The 18,643-nt window shown below is 42.4% G+C and overlaps 1 protein-coding gene across 1 annotated transcript; it reads right to left on the bottom strand.

Annotated features, from left to right (window-relative positions):
* Positions 1–3,879: 3,879 nt before the first annotated feature.
* Positions 3,880–4,311, bottom strand: ATOH7 (atonal bHLH transcription factor 7; the record flags this gene model as incomplete). Its single annotated transcript, XM_083363514.1, has 1 exon — positions 3,880–4,311. One exon carries the CDS (start codon positions 4,309–4,311, stop codon positions 3,880–3,882), a length of 432 nt encoding a protein of 143 aa, XP_083219640.1.
* Between the last annotated feature and the right edge of the window lie 14,332 nt (positions 4,312–18,643).

The raw sequence follows: 18,643 nt of genomic DNA, 5'->3' as shown, positions 1-18,643 counted from the left end.
GGGTTTATTAAAAGCATTCCTATATCATCTGTAATTTACACTGTGCCTGCCTCTATTTGTCTTGTCTTTGTAATGGGTATATAAGCTGCGGTTCTGCTTTTGTTCAGGGCTGCTCAGCAAGCTGTTCATGGTTTACTGGGAGACTAATATGCACTGTAGTTGTTTGCATGTTTATTCAATTTATGTTGCCTCTTCAAACTGATTTGGTTGGTTTAGGTGACCCTAAACCAGGGTCTTCAAACCTAGAGACTAGGTCTAGATTCTGTATATCAGGGATCTTCCAACTTGGCCCTTTTTTGACTTGTGGACTTCAACTCCCAGAATTCCTCAGCTAGCATGCCTGACTGAGGAATTCTGGGAGTTGAAGTCCACAAGTCAAAAATGGGTGAGGTTTGAAGACCCCTGCCCTAAAATGAAGTGCTGCATAACAGACTAATCTATAAAGCAGGGCTGGGCAACTATGGCAACTTTATGACCTGTGGACTTCAACTCCCAAATTTCCTGAGATAGCATGGCTCAGCATGGCTGGCTTGGGAATTCTGGGAGTTGAAGTCCATAGGTCTTAAAGGTGCCACAGTTGCCCACCCTTGCTATAAAGTGACCTGTTGGTTATAAACAGTGGTATAATGCAAAATATCATCATGTGTCAAGTGAAATGGATTGTCACCCTGGATTTGAAATGTGTGTGCTCTATCATTTTGCTAGTTTCTTTTCTTCCTTTTAAAATATTTAAATATTTTTTTAGACTCATGGTAATATGCATGGATGGCAAGAGAGGACTGTCATTTTTTTCATATGGCTTCAGGCAGGAATATACCTTTTATGTAGTGAGTTACTTCGATAGGCAAGGAGCGACACAGCATCATCCCATAGCTTTATTGCAACAGGAACAGAACTCAAGAGCAACAGGTAATGGCCGGTACTTATACACTTAAGCCCTCAGGTGTTCACCCAATTACCTGCCTGGAATCTCCCGCTCAAATACAAATGTTCCCACCAAAATGGTTGGGACTAACTGTCAGGGTCCCCTGAGGGCTACCCACGGCTTGGCAGGAAATACCCGCTTAGCTTCTCCACAATAGGTGGGGATCAATGTCTTTGCATATTTACAATACAGTACATAACAAGTGACGCGGTGGCTCAGTGGGTTAGGACGCTGAGCTTGTCGATCAGAAGGTTGGCAGTTTGGCGGGTCAAATCCCGAGTGCCACGTAACAGAGTGAGTGCCTGTCCCAGCTTCTGCCAACCTAGCAGTTTGAAAGCACGTAAAAATGCAAGTAGAAAAATAGGGACCACTATGGTGGGAAAGTAACAGCATTCTGTGCGCCTTTTGCGTCTAGTCATGCCGGCCACATGACCACGGAGACGTCCTCGGACAAGCGCTGGCTCTTTGGCTTTGAAACAGAGTTCAGCATCGCCCCCTAGAGTTGGAAATGACTAGCACGCATGTGCGGGGGAACCTTTACCTTTACATAACACCACCCAACACGCTGCACAAGATAAATCCATGAAATCAATTTCTTGCTGGCTCAGATGGCCATGGAAATCAGCAAGGCAGGTGGTTATTGGTTTTAAGGGGACATGGGAAAAGAACGCAAACCCCCCCCCGGCTGAGTTTGTCTACTAGCAAAAATGCTTAATTTAATCAGCAACAAGACAGAAGTGACTTGTCTGGAAATCCTCAATGGCCCCTCCCAATGCCTGTTATTCAATGGACCTGATCATGGAGCTTCAGCCAGCCAATGAAGCAAAGGAATGGTCCTTTCTGTAGACATCCCTGACAAAGATTACAATTCAGATTTAAGCCTCTTTTCCTCTGAGAATGCAGCAAATTCTACTCCAATATTTATCCACAACAACAGCTCTATCAGTTGGACTAAGAAGGACCATTTAAAAATCACCTGGTTAGCTTCCATGGATGAGGGTGAATTTCAATTTTTATCAACCAAGTCTTTGTCCACTGCAGAATAGAATAGAATAGAATAGAATAGAATAGAATAGAATAGAATAGAATAGAATAGAATAGAATAGAATAGAATAGAATAGAATAGAGCTGGAAGGGACCATGGAGGTCTTGTAGTCTGGCCCCCTGCTCAAGCAGGGAGAACCTATACCATTTCAGACAAGTGACTATCCAGTCTCTTCTTAAAAATTTCCAGTGATGAGATTTCTAGGGGCAAGCTGTTCCACTGGTTAATTGTTCTCATTGTTAGGAACTTTCTCCTTAATTCCAGGTTGCTTCTCTCTTTGATCAGTTTCCAATCTTTTATTCTTGTAATGCCCTCTTGTGCTTTGTAGAATAATTTGACCCCCTCTTCTTTGTGGCGGCCTCTCAAATACTGGAACACTGCTATCATGTCATCCCTATCTCTTCTTTTCTTTAGACTAGCCAAGCCCAAATCCTGCAGCCGTTCTTTGTATGTTTTAGCCTCCAGGCCTTTGATCATTTTAGTTGCTCTTCTCTGAACTTTTTCCAAAGTCTCAACATCTTTTTTGTACTACGGTGACCAAAATTGGTTGCAATATTGCCTCAAAAAAAAATCAGCCCATTCCTTTTTTATGTATGTTATCCATCTAAAGCAGGGGTGTCAAACTCAATTTCACTGAGGGCCACATCAGCATTGCGGTTGCCCTCAGGGGGCCGAGTGGGTATGGCCAGGGTGGGCGTGGCCTACTGGGTGGGCGTGGCTAGAGTGTGTATGGCCTACTGGGTGGGCGTGGCCAGCTCTACATCGTTCGCATCAAAGGTGCCTATGAGGGCCTGGGCAGGAGTGGGACAGATCTGAGGGTCTCTGGCAGGAGGAGGGTCTCTGGGCCAGGGCCAAGGCAGTGGAGGCCGTTCCCTCACTGTTTCCAGGATGGCTTCGCGGGCCACATGAAACCACTTCGCGGGCCGGATCTGGCCCCCGGGCCTTGTGTTTGACATGTCTGATCTAAAGGAATGGGCAGAACTTTTCCTCTGGTAGAACCATACCTAACTCCCAATATAGGATGCCCACCACTTTTAATAACAGACATTTTGTATGAGAAAAATGTGTTTATTTATAGTTTACAAAACTTTTACACTGTAAAAGAAATGAAACAATGCAAAAAACAATCAGGCTTATTGTGAATCACAAATTGTAAAATTTTATTTTCATGCAAGGATCTTATAGCATCATGTAACATGGACTAATCTTTTTCATAGCAGCATATAGAATATTTAAACACTCTAAAGACTATAACTGAAATTAGCTTCATTCTAGGTTTACACTCTGAGAAATTGTGAGTTGCAATTAAGTAAAACTTGCAGAGTTTGGTTTAGAAGAACCTATAAGGACAAACTTACAAAGTTTAAGGAAGTTACTTCTTTGAGGACTAAAGAATATCGTTTCTATTTTCTGTTGTATAATATACCATTACCAAGGAAACAAAATAAAATACACTGTCAATTTAAGAATTAATGGAGATTTGAATATCTAATCATCCTGATTAAAATTTCAGTTACATTCTCCAATAATCAAACTTGTCCATTTTGTACATAAAATTGGATTAATTTTGTTGTTATTGTTATGTTATCCTTCTTTGCTTTCTTCAACGTATCATCATGAAAACAGAAGGCATGGTAGGTCAGACATGTATAACTAGCAAAAAAAAATAATTGCATAATGTCAAAATGATGCAACCTGAAGATATTGTACATATTTCACAGATAAATACTAGGAAGGGGAAAAAATGATCTCCCCCAACAGGCAGAAGATGAATTAGATCAATTTGTTCCAAAGATGAAATCAAATGAGATCAAGAGTACCTGGTGTGGCTGTTCAGTTCCTGTTGCCATGTTTCACAAGAGTGAGAAAGTGAGCCTGTCTCAGATCCACAGCGATCTAGTTGATCAACTTAGAATTGATCAGGCTGGAACTGGAAAAGTCTGGGAGCACAGGGCTCGTTCTCCACAGCCGCCTTCTGACCTGTGCAAGCATGAAAATGCTCCTCATGGAAGTTAATCCAGCCTTTCTGTGCACTGAGCCTCTCAGCTTCAGCCAGGATTCGTGTCAGGGCCATGATGTAACTGAGCGCCATCTGAAGAGTCTCGTACTTGGAGAGCTTTTTGTCTTGTCCCCATTGGGGGACCACTTTGCGGAGGTGGTCAAAGGCCGTGTTGAGCCCCTGCATCCTTCTCCTTTCCCTCGCGTTGGCAGCAAGCCTGCGCCTGGCGGCGTTCTCCAGCCGTTCAGAGCTGCCTTTCACTTCACAGCCTGACTCACTGCCGCAGGGGAAGCCGGCATCTGCACTGGGGGTCTCCTTAGGGTTTGGCTTGCAGGATTTCATGGGGGAAGCTTTTGTTGAAGCTATAAAAAAACTGCTTGCAATAGGTCTTTGAAAGAAAATACTTTCCTCAACTTCAAGAGGATGGACTTATTGTGAAAAGTTCCATCGTCCCCAAATTACATAATTCAATAGGTACGAAGTTGTCCCTGTTTAGGACAAACTAAGAGCGAAACCTGGAATCCTCCCCATATTTAAATCTTGCCTCTTGGTCTTCTTCATTTCCTCCCACTTTGGAAAGAAGCAAGCAGCATCTTTGCCTTCGAAGACTCCAACTTAAAAGGCTAAGAAAATTCCAGGGAGGGCCGAGTGCTCACTGTACCTCAAAGAGTTTTGGTGCACCTCTGCCCCAAAGGACTGCTTACGAAGGCAAGGTAGGAGAACGTTCTAGCAGCTGTCTTCCACAGCAATCATTTCAGGTCCTTGGTGACCTGAGGCAAAGAGCAGCAGAGGAGAGCAATCTTGCCTCTTCCTCCTGGGCTCTGAGCCCAAGTCACAAGTCAGGGAAGTCTTTATAGAATCGGGCGGCAAGAGCTGAACAGGTTGCAGCAGGTGGGTGGGTGGCCCTCTGCTTCTCTCCCAGCACCTTACTGCCCTGGGAACAGGATGCACATGCGCGTGTACAGGAAAACCCTGACATTGCAATCTGGGTCTCTTGAAAAGTCTCCCAAAGCCGGGCCTGTCTGACTTGACAACTTGCCATCTGGAGCAGCGTCTGGCCTGACCCCACAAGAATCACCACAACTAAGCAAAGGTCTATTTTTTTTCCCCCAATGAATCGGCTTCTGCAGCTCAGCAAAAAGCTTTCCTGACACGTTGCTGGGTTTTTCACTTGGCATAAAGTGCTGGGGGAAGGGGGTGGGTGGGAGAAGGGGCTCTTATATGTGAACGAAGAGGACATGAGCGTGTCAGAAAACAAAGCGAGCATTAGAATCTGGAGATTCTCACAACTCGCTTAACACAGAAGCGAGGGAAGATAAGCTGAGTTTTTACTTACAAAGAATAACGAACAACAGTTTTAAGGAATATGTTTTTATGGTATTACAAAAGCATAAAAAAGTGATTTGTCAGCCTGCTTGCCAAATACTAGACAAACACTATCTATTTGTCACAGATAGGTACTGACTGCAAAAGGCATATGATTTTCTAAATAAGAAACAGAAAATATTATTTTGTCCTTTCACCGCATATATTGCTCTTCTTAATAAGGCTTTCTTTTTCATCTTTTTTCCTTCCCACTTGAAAAGGTGGTGTAAGTTTAAGGTGAAAGAATATAATTTTCAGACTAATTAAATTATTACTGAGTATTTGTTCACAAGTCATGTTTTCATTCAGTTTTGTAACATGGTATTTTGATCTAAAACTGTGGGTCAATTGTTCCAGTTATGACTCTAAAACATTACGTGATTGCAAATAGTTGATTAAACCTTCACAATGACAATGAATGGAGTCATATAATCTGAAAACAATAGGATTCAATTGAACATTAGAGATCTCCAGCATGACAGATGTTAAGCCCAGCCTGTTAGACGCAGTTATCCCAGTCTTTATATTCTGCTTTCTAAATGGGCTTGTTAATGGGAAGAGAAGGCTGAGCGTTTCAGATTTCAGCAGCTTTTTTCCCATTTATGAATGGTACTGCCTTTGTTCCCACAAGATAATTCACATGTTCCTGTTTATCTTTATTTGCCTTCCATCCGGTCAAAAAAATTGCTTCTAGGTTCCATATTGTTTTCTCAGTCAGATATGTAGCTGTGGCTGGTCATGTTGGTTATACTGTATGTAAAACGAAGACATAAAGCTGTTGATTTTTTTTTTTGAAGTTTCAAACTGGTGTTTAAACTCCAGTCAATCTTCTGTGTTTCCATTTGAATCAGTATTGCGGCTAATCAAACTAAATATCTTACTGTACTTAACTCTTTCCTTTGTTTGAATCAAGCCATACTATTTCTGAAGAAATACAGAATAGCAGAGTTAGAAGGGACCTTGGAGGTTGTCTAGTCCAACCCCTGATCAAGCAGTAAACTTGGCTGTCCAATCTCTTCTTTAAAAACCTCCAGTGATGGAGCACCCACTATATCTCGAGGCAAGGCATTCCACCCACTAGCCCTTCTCTTCATTAGACTAAAAATACTTAATTCCTGCAATTGTTCATCATATGTTTTAGCCTCCAGTCCTGTAATAATCTTTGTTATTTATTTTTTATTTATTTATTTTATTTTAATCCCATTTATATCCCGCCCTTCTCCGAAGACTCAGGGCGGCTTACAATTTTAAAGCACAAATCAATGTACTTAGCAATAGCCTTCATTCTATGTATATGCCTGCTTATTAGGGCTTTCGCGCCCCCCCCCCCCAAGCGGCATTATTACAAAGTCAGCTTATTGCCCTCAACAATCTGGGTCCTCATTTTACCTGCCTCGGAAGGATGGAAGGCTGAGTCAACCTTGAGCCTGGTGGGATGCGAACCTGCACTAATGGCAGGCAGCTGGTGTTACTTAAGGAGGCATTATCCCACTGCTCCACCAAGGCTCAAATTGTTGCTCTTCTCTGCACCCTTTCTATAGTCTCAACACATATATTCTGGCAACCAAAACTGGATGCAATATCTTTATAATAGCTTCATGGAAACTCTCCAGAAGCTGAATTACTGGATCAAACCCTAGCTTATTGCCAAATGGAAGTGAGAAGATAGGCTGTGAACCTAGCATTATGATCATTAACCACAAATAAATGGAACAATCTGTTAGTTAACATAGATTTTAATAATCATTGAAAAAGACTTAAGGAGGCCAAGGAAGAAGAGAAGAATTTGTCCTTCAAGGACTGATCAGAATATTGAAATTGAAACACTAGTCCAGTTTACGCTAGCTATAGATACCGGAATTTGAACTTCAATACGTTTGGCAAGCATCAAGTTGGAAAACGTGGTGCTATGGGGTCCACTTGTCCATGTACCTGGGGAATAATACTACAAAATGCCTGTGTTTAGTATCAAGGAAAGTGTTAAGATACGGGAAGGTAGTGGATCAGAATTCAATGGGTTATTTGGACTAAATAACAAAATGAAGGGAAGGCTATCTTGATTTTATCTTAATCCCAACAGTGGAACAAAATAGGATAGAATTAAACCACAAGAAGCCATAGAAATTAATTAAATAAATAAGTAAATAAATAAAATTATGGTCCCCAAGAATTCTGCTAATATACCGTAACACACGTTTTAGAGGGGAGATCTACACATAGGAAAATGAGGGTCCTAATCACAATAGCTGGGGAGAAATACAGAATTAAAACATGGTAAATTTAGAATTGATATATAAAGCAAGTATATGAGTAAGACTGGTTATTTTAAGTTCCTAAACAATAATTCCAAGACACACTTAGCTACCTTAAAGGCCAGAAAATGACGGCATTCTGCTATAATTAGAACCAGGTCTTTGCCAAGAATTCAAGGATTTTACAGAATAATGCTCCAGCATTATTATTCATTTTCACTCCAACTAGTTATGGGAGTTAACAAAATTTTATTTATTACAAGATTTGTGCCCTATCCTTCGTGGCTCTGTGGGCTGGCTGTGGCGGCGGCAGCGGCAGCAACAGAGGGGACAGAGGGGATGGTTTTGTCTGTGCATGCCCATCATTTGCCCCAATGGAGCTTCATGTGCTGGTGCACCACCCACAACTTCCACGGCCTGGTTCCCCATGGGCCACAGACCGAGGGTCAGGGACCCCTGTCCTACAGTATATAAAGGACAGTGAGAATTGCTGACAATGGTAAACCCAGTGGTGGGATTCATATATATGAACAACTGGTTCTCTGTGTGTTTGCTGCTTCTGGAAGTCCATTCTGGGCATGGGCTATAAAAAAATTAGCTACCGGTTCTACCCATTGAGCAGCACCCACACTGTTGCCCACATCGCCTTCCACTTTAATAAGTAGAAGACTGGAGCAAAGATGGCAAAATACAATAAAAGTGGATGTGGAAAATGCCCAGTTAGACACAGAGGCAGCATTTGATCGCACAAATGTGCTTATTGGTAAAAAAAAAAAAAAAGGACTCTGCACCTGCACAAAAAATTCATGATGATGATGATGATATTTATGTCCCAACTTTATTTTGTACAGCTCAAGGCAACACATACAATGCTCCATCCTCTACTTTCTGTACAACATCCCTGTAAGGTGGGTTGAGATGAGAGAAAGTGACTGATTTCATTACAATTACTATAAATTGCATACATGGAATCTCTTTATTGATTGACGTTGTTTCAAATGTTTCAAATGAGAAGTTAGTGCTTTATCCAACTCTCAGTACGTCTGCTTGACACACTTTAAAGAAGATTTGGTGGTCAACGCATAAACCAGGGGTAGGCAACCTTGGCTCTTTTATGACTCATGGACTTCAACTCCCAGAATTCCTGAGTCAGCTATGCTGACTCAGGAATTCTGGGAGTTGAAGTCCATGAGTCATAAAAGAGCCGAGGTTGCCTACCCCTGGCATAAACAAATGCTCTTCCCTCCCTCCCTTACCTTACATATGAAAGACTAAATTTGAATTCTGCATAATAGCAGAACAGTGAAATCTACTACAAGGACCTAGATTGGGAAGATGTTTTTATTGGCCCTAACTTTACCCCCAGCTGCTGGACATCCTGATTTGTGTAAAAGGTTAACCTATGAATTAGAGTTTAGCATTATAAGCGATGCCCTGACCCAGTGCCTGGCTTGTTATTCAGAGCCACGTGATCGTAACCGTATTGTACTGGCAGATGACACAGACCTATTATTTTTTAATTCCAATTTATCTCCTTGTGCAAAGAGGCATAAAATTACAACCCTCCGCCCAGCATGTCTGATTGATTTCCAACTGGCCCAATGTGCCAGATGTTGTTTGGTTGTTTGCTTTGACCTCCACTAGCAACACTGAATGCTTTTCGGCTTGGTTGCTTAGGGTTTTCTCAGCAGGGAAGCCCCACCTTTGCTGGAGGCTTCTAAGTGGGTCCCATATGTTGGGGGGTGGGAGGGCCTGGCTGATGGGAATGAACTCTGAAGGGGCATCCAGCGTTATGGCTTGAGATGGCCCAGAAGGTATTATAAATGACTCCAATCTAATTAAATATTTTTGCCTATTTCTGATGGACAAAAGAAAACGAAGACAAGGCAGGAAGGAACAGGGTGCCCCATTTACAAGCAGTTAGATAAAGGTGATCCTGAAGTCAAAAGGGCCTGTTTAGTAAGCTTCTAATGGATGAAACCAGTTAATAATATTTAACTGCTTTATGAATTACACAACTGGTCCATCTTTGAATTATTTCATTTGCAGACAAGCTGCACAAGTGGACAAGTAATGTTTACTTGACTTTCAGCAAGAATAACAGAATAATACTGCCAATAATGTCAATAGCAAACAGAACGACTGTGGCAAAGGCAAGCAAGGGTAGTACCAATAGTAATTGGCGTCTTAGGTGCAATCCCAAAACAACTGGAGCACCACCTTAGCACCGTTGGCATTGACAAATTCGCCATCAGGCAATTGCAAAAGGCGGCCTTACTAGGAACAGCTTCCATCCTACGATGATATTGGTAACACCATGAAACATCCAGATCTGCCTATCCCAGGTCCTTGCTAAGGACTCAATAGGTAAACAAAAATACCAAACCCAGTTTGAACATCTGGCTGATGGAGCAATGATCCATAATAATTGCAACGAGAAATCTCACAGACTGATTATTCTACAATGTCATGATTGAGTGGCCAAAATTATCCATTGGAAGCTTTGCCAGAAGTTTGGGTTTGCGTGCAGCCAAAATTACTGGGAACACCAAATTGACAAACTTCTTGAAAATGAACAAGATCCATTATTGTTAAGATGGCATTACTTTTTTTAAAAAAAATGAAAATGCGTGGAATTTTATACAAACTTTTTGTTGTTGTTAGTTGCGAAGTCGTGTCGGACCCATCGCAACCCTATGGACAATGTTCCTCCAGGCTTTCCTGTCCTCTACCATCTTCTGGAGTCCATTTAAGCTCACGCCTAGTGCTTCAGTAACTCCATCCAGCCACCTCATTCTCTGTCATCCCCTTCTTCTATTGCCCTCAATCTTTCCCAGCATTAGGCTCTTCTCCAGTGAGTCCTTCCTCCTCATTAGGTGGCCAAAGTATTTGAGTTTTAGCTTCAGGATCTGGCCTTCTAAAGAGCAGTCAGGGTTGATCTCCTCTAGGACTGACCAGTTTGATCGCCTTGCAGTCCAAGGGACTCGCAGGAGTCTTCTCCAGCACCAGAGTTCAAAGGCCTCAATTCTTTTGCGCTCAGCCTTTCTTATGGTCCAACTTTCACTGCCATACATTGCAACTGGGAAGACCATAGCCTTGACTATACGCACTTTTGTTGACAGGGTGATGTCTCTGCTTTTTAGTGTGCTGTCTAGATTTGCCATGGCTTTCCTCCCGAGGAGCAAGCATCTTTTAATTTCTTGACTACAGTCCCCATCTGCAGTGATCTTGGAGCCCAGGAAAATAAAATCTGTCACTACCTCCATTTCTTCCCCATCTATTTGCCAGGAATTGAGAGGGCCGGATGCCATGATCTTGGTTTTCTTAATGTTTAGTTTCAACCCAACTTTTGCACTCTCCTTCTTCACTCGCAACAAGAGACTCTTCAGTTCCTCTTCACTTTCTGCCATTAGAGTGGTATCATCTGCATATCTTAGGTTGTTGATATTTCTTCCAGCAATCTTAATTCCAACTTTTGATTCATCTAGCCCTGCCTTTCTCATGATGTGCTCTGCATATAAGGTAAATAGGCAAGGCGACAGTATACAGCCTTGCCGGACTCCTTTCCCAATTTTGAACCAATCAGTGGTTCCGTGTCCAGTTCTCACTGTTGCTTCTTGGCCCGCATATAGGTTTCTCAAGAGACAAATAAGATGTTCTGGTACTCCCATCTCTTTAAGGACTTGCCACAGTTTGTTATGATCCACACAATCAAAGGCTTTAGCATAGTCAATGAAGCAGAAGTAGATGTTTTTCTGGAACTCTCTAGCTTTCTCCATGATCCAGCGTATGTTGGCAATTTGATCTCTAGTTCCTCTGCCTCTTCGAAATCCTGCCTGTACTTCTGGTAGTTCTCGATCCATATACTGCTGGAGTCTAGCTTGTAGGATTTTAAGCATAACTTTACTAGCATGAGAAATGAGTGCAATGGTGCGATAGTTTGAACATTCTTTGGCACTGCCTTTCTTTGGAATTGGAATGTAAACTGATCTTTTCCAATCCTGTGGCCACTGTTGAGTTTTCCAAATTTGCTGGCAAATTGAGTGTAGCTCTTTTAAGATTTTGAATAGCTCAGCTGGAATACTGTCACCTCCACTAGCTTTGTTGTTGCTCAGCTTTTCTAAGGCCCACTTCACTTCACATTCTAGGATGTCTGGCTCGAGGTCAGTGACCACCTCATTGTGATTATCAGGGACGTTAAGCTCATTCTTGTATAGTTCTTCTGTGTAATTTTGCCATCTCTTCTTAATCTCTTCTGCCTCTGTTAGGTCCCTGCTATTTTGGTCCTTTTTGTTGTTGTTGTTAGTTGCGAAGTCGTGTCCGACCCATCGCGACCCTATGGACAACGTTCCTCCAGGCCTTCCTGTCATCCACCATCCTCCGGAGTCCATTCAAGCTCACACCCACTGCTTCAGTGACTCCATCCAGCCACCTCATTCTCTGTCGTCCCCTTCTTCTATTGCCCTCAATCTTTCCCAGCATTAGGCTCTTCTCCAGTGAGTCCTTCCTTCTCATTAGATGGCCAAAGTATTTGAGTTTTAGCTTCAGGATCTGGCCTTCTAAAGAGCAGTCAGGGTTGATCTCCTCTAGGACTGACCAGTTTGATCGCCTTGCAGTCCAAGGGACTCGCAGGAGTCTTCTCCAGCACCAGAGTTCAAAGGCTTCAATTCTTTGGCGTTCAGCCTTTCTTATGGTCCAGCTTTCACTGCCATACATTGCAACTGGGAAGACCATAGCCTTGACTATACGCACTTTTGTTGACAGGGTGATGTGTCTGCTTTTTAGTGTGCTGTCTAGATTTGGCATGGCTTTCCTCCCCAGGAGCAAGCGTCTTTTAATTTCTTGGCTACAGTCCCCATCTGCAGTGATCTTGGAGCCCAGGAAAATAAAATCTGTCACTACCTCCATTTCTTCCCCATCTATTTGCCAGGAATTGAGAGGGCCAGATGCCATGATCTTGGTTTTCTTAATGTTTAGTTTCAACCCAAGTTTTGCACTCTCCTTCTTCACTCGCAACAAGAGGCTCTTTAGTTCCTCTTCACTTTCTGCCATTAGAGTGGTGTCATCTGCATATCTTAGGCTCGAGGTCTGGCTCGAGGTCAGTGACCACCTCATTGTGATTGTCAGGGATGTTAAGCTCATTCCTGTATAGTTCTTCTGTGTAATTTTGCCACCTCTTCTTAATCTCTTCTGCCTCTGTTAGGTCCCTGCCATTTTGGTCCTTTATCATGCCCATTTTTGCATGAAACGTTCCTTTCATCTCTCCAATTTTCTTGAAAAGATCTCTGGTCCTCCCTATTCTATTGTTTTCTTCTATTTCTTTGCACTGTTCATTTAAAAAGGCATTCTTATCTCTTCTAGCTATTCTCTGGAATTCTGCATTCAATTGGGCGTATCTTTCTTTTTCTCCCTTGCCTTTCGCTTCCCTCCTTTCCTCAGCTATTTGCAAAGCTTCCTCAGACAGCCATTTTGCTTTTTTGCATTTCTTTTTCTTTGGGATGGTTTTGGTTGCTACCTCTTGTACAATATTGCGAACCTCTGTCCATAGTTCTTCAGGCACTCTGTCTATCAGATCTAATTCCTTAAATCTATTTGTCACCTCTACTGTATATTCAACAGGTATATTCATACCTGATTGGCCTAGTGCTTTTCCCTACTTTCTTCAGTTTAAGCCTAAACTTTGCAACAAGAAGCTCATGGTCTGAGCCACAGTCAGCTCCTGGTCTTGTTTTTACTGACTGTATAGAGCTTCTCCATCTTTGGCTGCAGAGCATATAGTCAATCTGATTTCTGTGTTGACCGTCTGGTGATGTCCATGTGTAGAGCTGTCTCTTGGGTTGTTGGAAAAGAGTGTTTGCTATGACCATCGTATTCTCTTGACAAAATTCTATCAGCCTGTGCCCTGCTTCATTTTGTACTCCAAGGCCAAACTTGCCTGTTATTCCGGTTATCTTTTGGCTTCCTACTTTAGCATTCCAATCCCCCATGATGATAAGGACATCATTTTTTGGTGTTAGTTCTATAAGGTGCTGTAGGGCTTCATAGAACCGGTCAATTTCATCCTCTTCAGCACTGGTGGTTGGGGCATAGACTTGGACTACTGTGATATTGAATGGTTTGCCTTGGATTCGAACTGAGATCATTCTGTCATTTTGAGGATTGTATCCCAGTATTGCTTTTCCTACTCTTTTATTGACTATGAAGGCTACTCCATTTCTTCTGAGGGATTCTTGCCCACAGTAGTATACCTGATGGTCATCTGAATTAAATTCACCCATTCCTGTCCATTTTAGTTCGTTGATACCTAAGATGTCGATGTTCAGTCTTGTCATCTCTTGTTTGACCACGTCCAGCTTGCCTTGATTCAAGGATCTTACATTCCAGATTCCTATGGAGAAAAAATCTTTACAGCATCGGACTTTCCTTTCACCACCAGACACATCCACAACTGAGCGTCCTTTCGGCTTTGGCCCAGTCGCTTCATTCTTTCTGACGCTACTAGTACTAGCCCTCTGCTCTTCCTCAGTAGCATATTAGACGCCTTCCGACCTAAGGGGCTCATCTTCCAGCGTCATATCGTTTTGCCTTTTGGTACTGTCCATAGGGTTTTCATGGCAAAGATACTGGAGTGGGTTGCCATTTCCTTCTCCAGTGAATCACGTTTTGTCAGAACTCTCTGCTATGACCTGTCCGTCTTGGGTGGCCCTGCACGGCATAGCTCATAGCTTCATTGAATTACGCAAGCCCCTTCGCCACGACAAGGCAGTAATCCATGAAGGGGCACAAACTTTTACTTTAAGATAAAACAATTAAGGTCTGCAGCAAATATTGAAACATATCCAAGCCACCAGCTGGAATGCTTTTCTTTAATCAGTTGCCACTCAATTACTCCACTGACTATTTGGGGGACTCTCTGATTTTGTCTTTTAACATATTTTTGGTCCTTTTTTCAAACATGAAGCTTCCTCATATACTGTATTCTGGTGCTGTTCCCACAAAACACTTAACCAATTTTTGGCTCCTTAATCAAATCCACTTTGAATGGTTCAGAATATTCAGATTCCAATTACAATACCTAGGTCAAAAATTCAATATACTAATCTAATATGCCATAAATCTTTATGCCAGGAGAGTTTCAACGAGCCTTTACAATATCACTAGGCATTCTCTTCATTGGGCAGTGCAGCCAAGCAGTGTTTTGACTGGTGATAATGAATTCCCTAAGGAGTTCTGGTAGCTGGGATTAATTTAACCTGTGCATTGTTTGGTCTATGTTGGCCTACATCTTAACTTTGGGGGATTACCTGAATGGTACCCACTGACCCTTCTGTGGTATTCTCAAAACCCACTAACCCAGCTATCAACCCAGTTAAGCATGTTATGGGAACAGATCCACTGTACTGTATTTTTTTTTGCTTGGTGGATCTGATCTGGTGCTTCTCCCTGCTTTACTGTTACAGGAAGTTCTCATTCTAGAAATAGTCCCTTCATTAGCCAAATCTCTTCAGCGTAGGTATATCTTGAGAAGTTTTGAAGAGTTTAAAAAACTGGAAAGTAAAATCCCTAATTAATTATCTTTCTGGTTTGCAGCCATATACGAAGATTGCAAATAGCACTGGAACAGAAGGCTGGTTGCTTCCTGAAGCATCACTTGATTTAAGATTAATGAAGAGCTGTTGAGGGCAGGCTTACAAATGTAAAACCATCTGCAGCCTCTCCTGGGGTTTCAGACCTGCTGCAGAGTAATTTAAAAAAAAAAGGTGCTCAATTGGAAGTTTGTTTGATTTTTTTTTTTTTTGCTGAAAAGCTAACTTCGACAAAAATGGCCTTGGCTAATTATCAGCATTATTGGATGGATCCTTATTGGTATTTTAATTGTGTTATTTTGTTTTAAAAGGACACACACGAGAGCCTGGGTAGAATTACCTACACAGGTACTTATCTTGCTGGCTGTGGATGATGGGAGGTGTAGCCAAACATACCTGAAGGGTGCTACCTTGGGGAAAGTTGGGTTAGCCTAGTGATGATTGATGAGAGAGAAAGAGAAATGATGGATGAATCAGTAGGTAGGTAGTGGGTAAAGAGATGATAGATAGATAGATAGATAGATAGATAGATAGATAGATAGATAGATAGATAGATAGATAGATAGATGATAGATAGATAGATAGATAGATAGATAGATAGATAGATAGATAGATAGATAGATGATAGGACAATGGATAGATAAATGGATGATAGATGATAGACAGATAGACAGACAGACAGACAGATAAATTTATAGATTCATAGAGGTAGTTGAGAGAGAGAGAGATACACAGATAATTGTGGGGTCCTTGGTGCACTTTGAGGTTGGTTATTTTCTTGCAGACTTTGTGCTAGAAGGGAATGGAATTTGCTCTCTGATTTCTATACTAGTGGCTGGCCCTGTCAGTGTTGCTACTGTAGGAGTGGTCTTGGTGGTTCCTTGATCGGATTGTTGTTTGCTGTTAACTTGTTGGTAGTTGCTTGATTGGGGCATTGTTGACTTTTTTATTTTTGATTTAGCGTTAATCTTGGTGTTAATCTCTGCTCATCTGGATGTTGATTGCTGGTGGGAGATGTTTTTGTCAACTCTACAAATGAGCAAGGCTGCAGCCATTTTTCCTACTCATTTTCGGTTGCCACATAGAATGGAGGGAGGGGGGTTGCCCAGGTGGTTTGCTAGCCTAAATAATCTTTTGTCCTGTGGGAACCAAGATCATCCGCTGCTCCCAAGACTGCAGGCTGGGCATTGCATAAAAAACCCGCCAAGAAGATGTATTGGGGAACATAGCTGCTTGCGTAGTTTTAGGGGAGGGATTTTTTTTAACCTTGTACCAGGGAATTGTTACATGTGTCTCCAGACTTGAGGAATTTGCAAGCCTCGGAGATCTGCTTTATTCATCTCTGTCTGTCAGAACCATGACAGTTTTGTTCTTTTTGTTTCCTTTTTTGACTTTTTGATTCTCTTTTGAATGGTATGTAAATGTTGTTTATCTCGCTGCGCCTGTTGATGGCAGATTTGTCTGAGTGCCAGGCTTTCAGGAATTCTGTAACAGTTTTGGAGTTGGCTTGGTCTAGGATGCTCACCATTTCCAGTTGAAACTATAGTTAAGTATGTCCATGTGTTGTGAAATTAAGCAGTTTTCATCATATCTTCTGGCTGATAGTTGGTGTTCATGCATGCATTCTGCTAGTCTTCTGCAGAGGAGAAACAGGAATTATCTACTGTTACACTATATGTTGTAGATGCACAATCCACAACCCAAAACCTACACTAGGAGCAAAGCCTTGTCTTCAAAGATTTGCAGAACCCTTGTAGAAATGTCAGTCTCTAGGGGGAATACTGTTCTAGAGGGCAGGCACCCCAGCAGAGAAGATGTACTTCTGGGGTCCCCCCTAGGTGACATGGTTTGAGATACAAGTGCCCTCACGCTGCCTGATCTCACTGGATAGGCAGAAATGATTGGAGACAGGCAGTCATTCAAATAACCAAGTCCTGTGCCATGCAGGACTTTTTAGGTGGCAACACTTTAAATGCTAATTTGCATTGGTAAGACTGTTATGATTCTTTTCTTCCTACATGTTTTATAGGCCCTATTCGTTATTTTTGTTTTCTTCTATTCAATCATGTCAGATTCTCAAACATTACCCAGACACGTTCCTGAAGGTTTTTTTCTGGTTAAGTTTTTTTCAGAAGTGATTTGCCATTGCCTCCTTCCTAGGACTGAGAGATAGTGACCGGCCCAAGGTCATCCAGCTGACTTTGTGCCTAAGGTGGGATTAGAACTCACAGTCTCTCAGTTTCTAGCCTGATGCCTTAACCACTATACCACACTGCCTCTCCCCCCCCCATTATTTAGCATTTTTCTATCCTTACTCCCTTACTTCACAGAAGCCAAATTGATTTCCACAGATTTTATTTATGCATTTACTAAATTAATATGCCACTCATTCACAATAAAGCACCTCTGGGATTTTCCAAATGCTGTCCCATCAATTCATTAAACGTGACTGCCACTGATACGCTGAGAGCTGCACCATGCAGTCAGAAATATGACTTCTTAGCTTATTGATCATGGAAGCTGGTAGCAATAAATGATTTGTAAATCTTAAAAAAAAATCAGCTTCCCAGTGCTTTAATGGGTGAGAAATAGGGGTGTGTGTGGGTGTGGGTGTGGGTGTGGGTGTGTTCTTCAATGGAAGCCAACTTTAGAATTAAGGGCTGCTGCTGCTTTATAATAGATTTCCTATAGGTGTATTGACATGTGAAAAAAAAGAGCTGGCAGATCATCAGTAGACTGAATTCCATTTAAAACAAGCCTCAGAAATCATTTGTTCCTAATTTTGGTTTTTCTGATTCAAGCCTTCTAACTTCTACATCAGGGCTGTTCAATCTTTTCACCCATTGTACCACTTTTAGGATATGGCAACATCCGAGTACCACCAGTCGCCTAGCAAGGTGTCAAAAACTTGATGACCAAAAAAAAAGGAAAAAAGTGATGAAGTTCAGGTAGTCCTTGACTTACAACAGTTCACTTAGTGCCTGTTCGAAGTTACAATGGCACTGAAAAAAGTGCCCCCCAAGCCACAGCCGAGCAAGATACCTACCTGTCTCCCCGGCGGCGCTCTTCCTCCTGTCCGAGGTTTTCCTTGTTGTGAGCATTTCTGTTGAGGATTGGCAGCGGGGGTTGGGTGGGGGGTGTTTAGTTTTTACCCATCCCACCCCACTCCGTCTGCTGGGTGGTTGCAGCAGGTTTTGGTTACTTCACATGACCCTGGGACACTGTGACCGAGATAAATATGAATCAGTTGCCAAGCATCTGAATGTAAATCACAAGACCCTGGAGATGCTGCAACATTCCAGCTGATTGGCGCTTCTTCTGGGCTCAGCAGAAGCGCCAGGATCAGTGCCGAGCTCCAGCTGGAGCCTGGTGCTTCTGCTGAGCCCTGACAGCCCCAAAGAAGCACTGATCCTGGCACTTCCGCTGAGCCCTGACAGCCCTGCAGCTCCAGCCGTCTCTCGTTCAGGCTTG

Source organism: Vipera ursinii (assembly GCF_947247035.1).
Source record: "Vipera ursinii genome assembly, chromosome: 5".
Taxonomy (NCBI): Eukaryota; Metazoa; Chordata; class Lepidosauria; order Squamata; family Viperidae; genus Vipera; species Vipera ursinii.
Note: the sequence above shows the minus strand (reverse complement) of the source record. Positions and strands in the feature narration are given on the sequence as shown.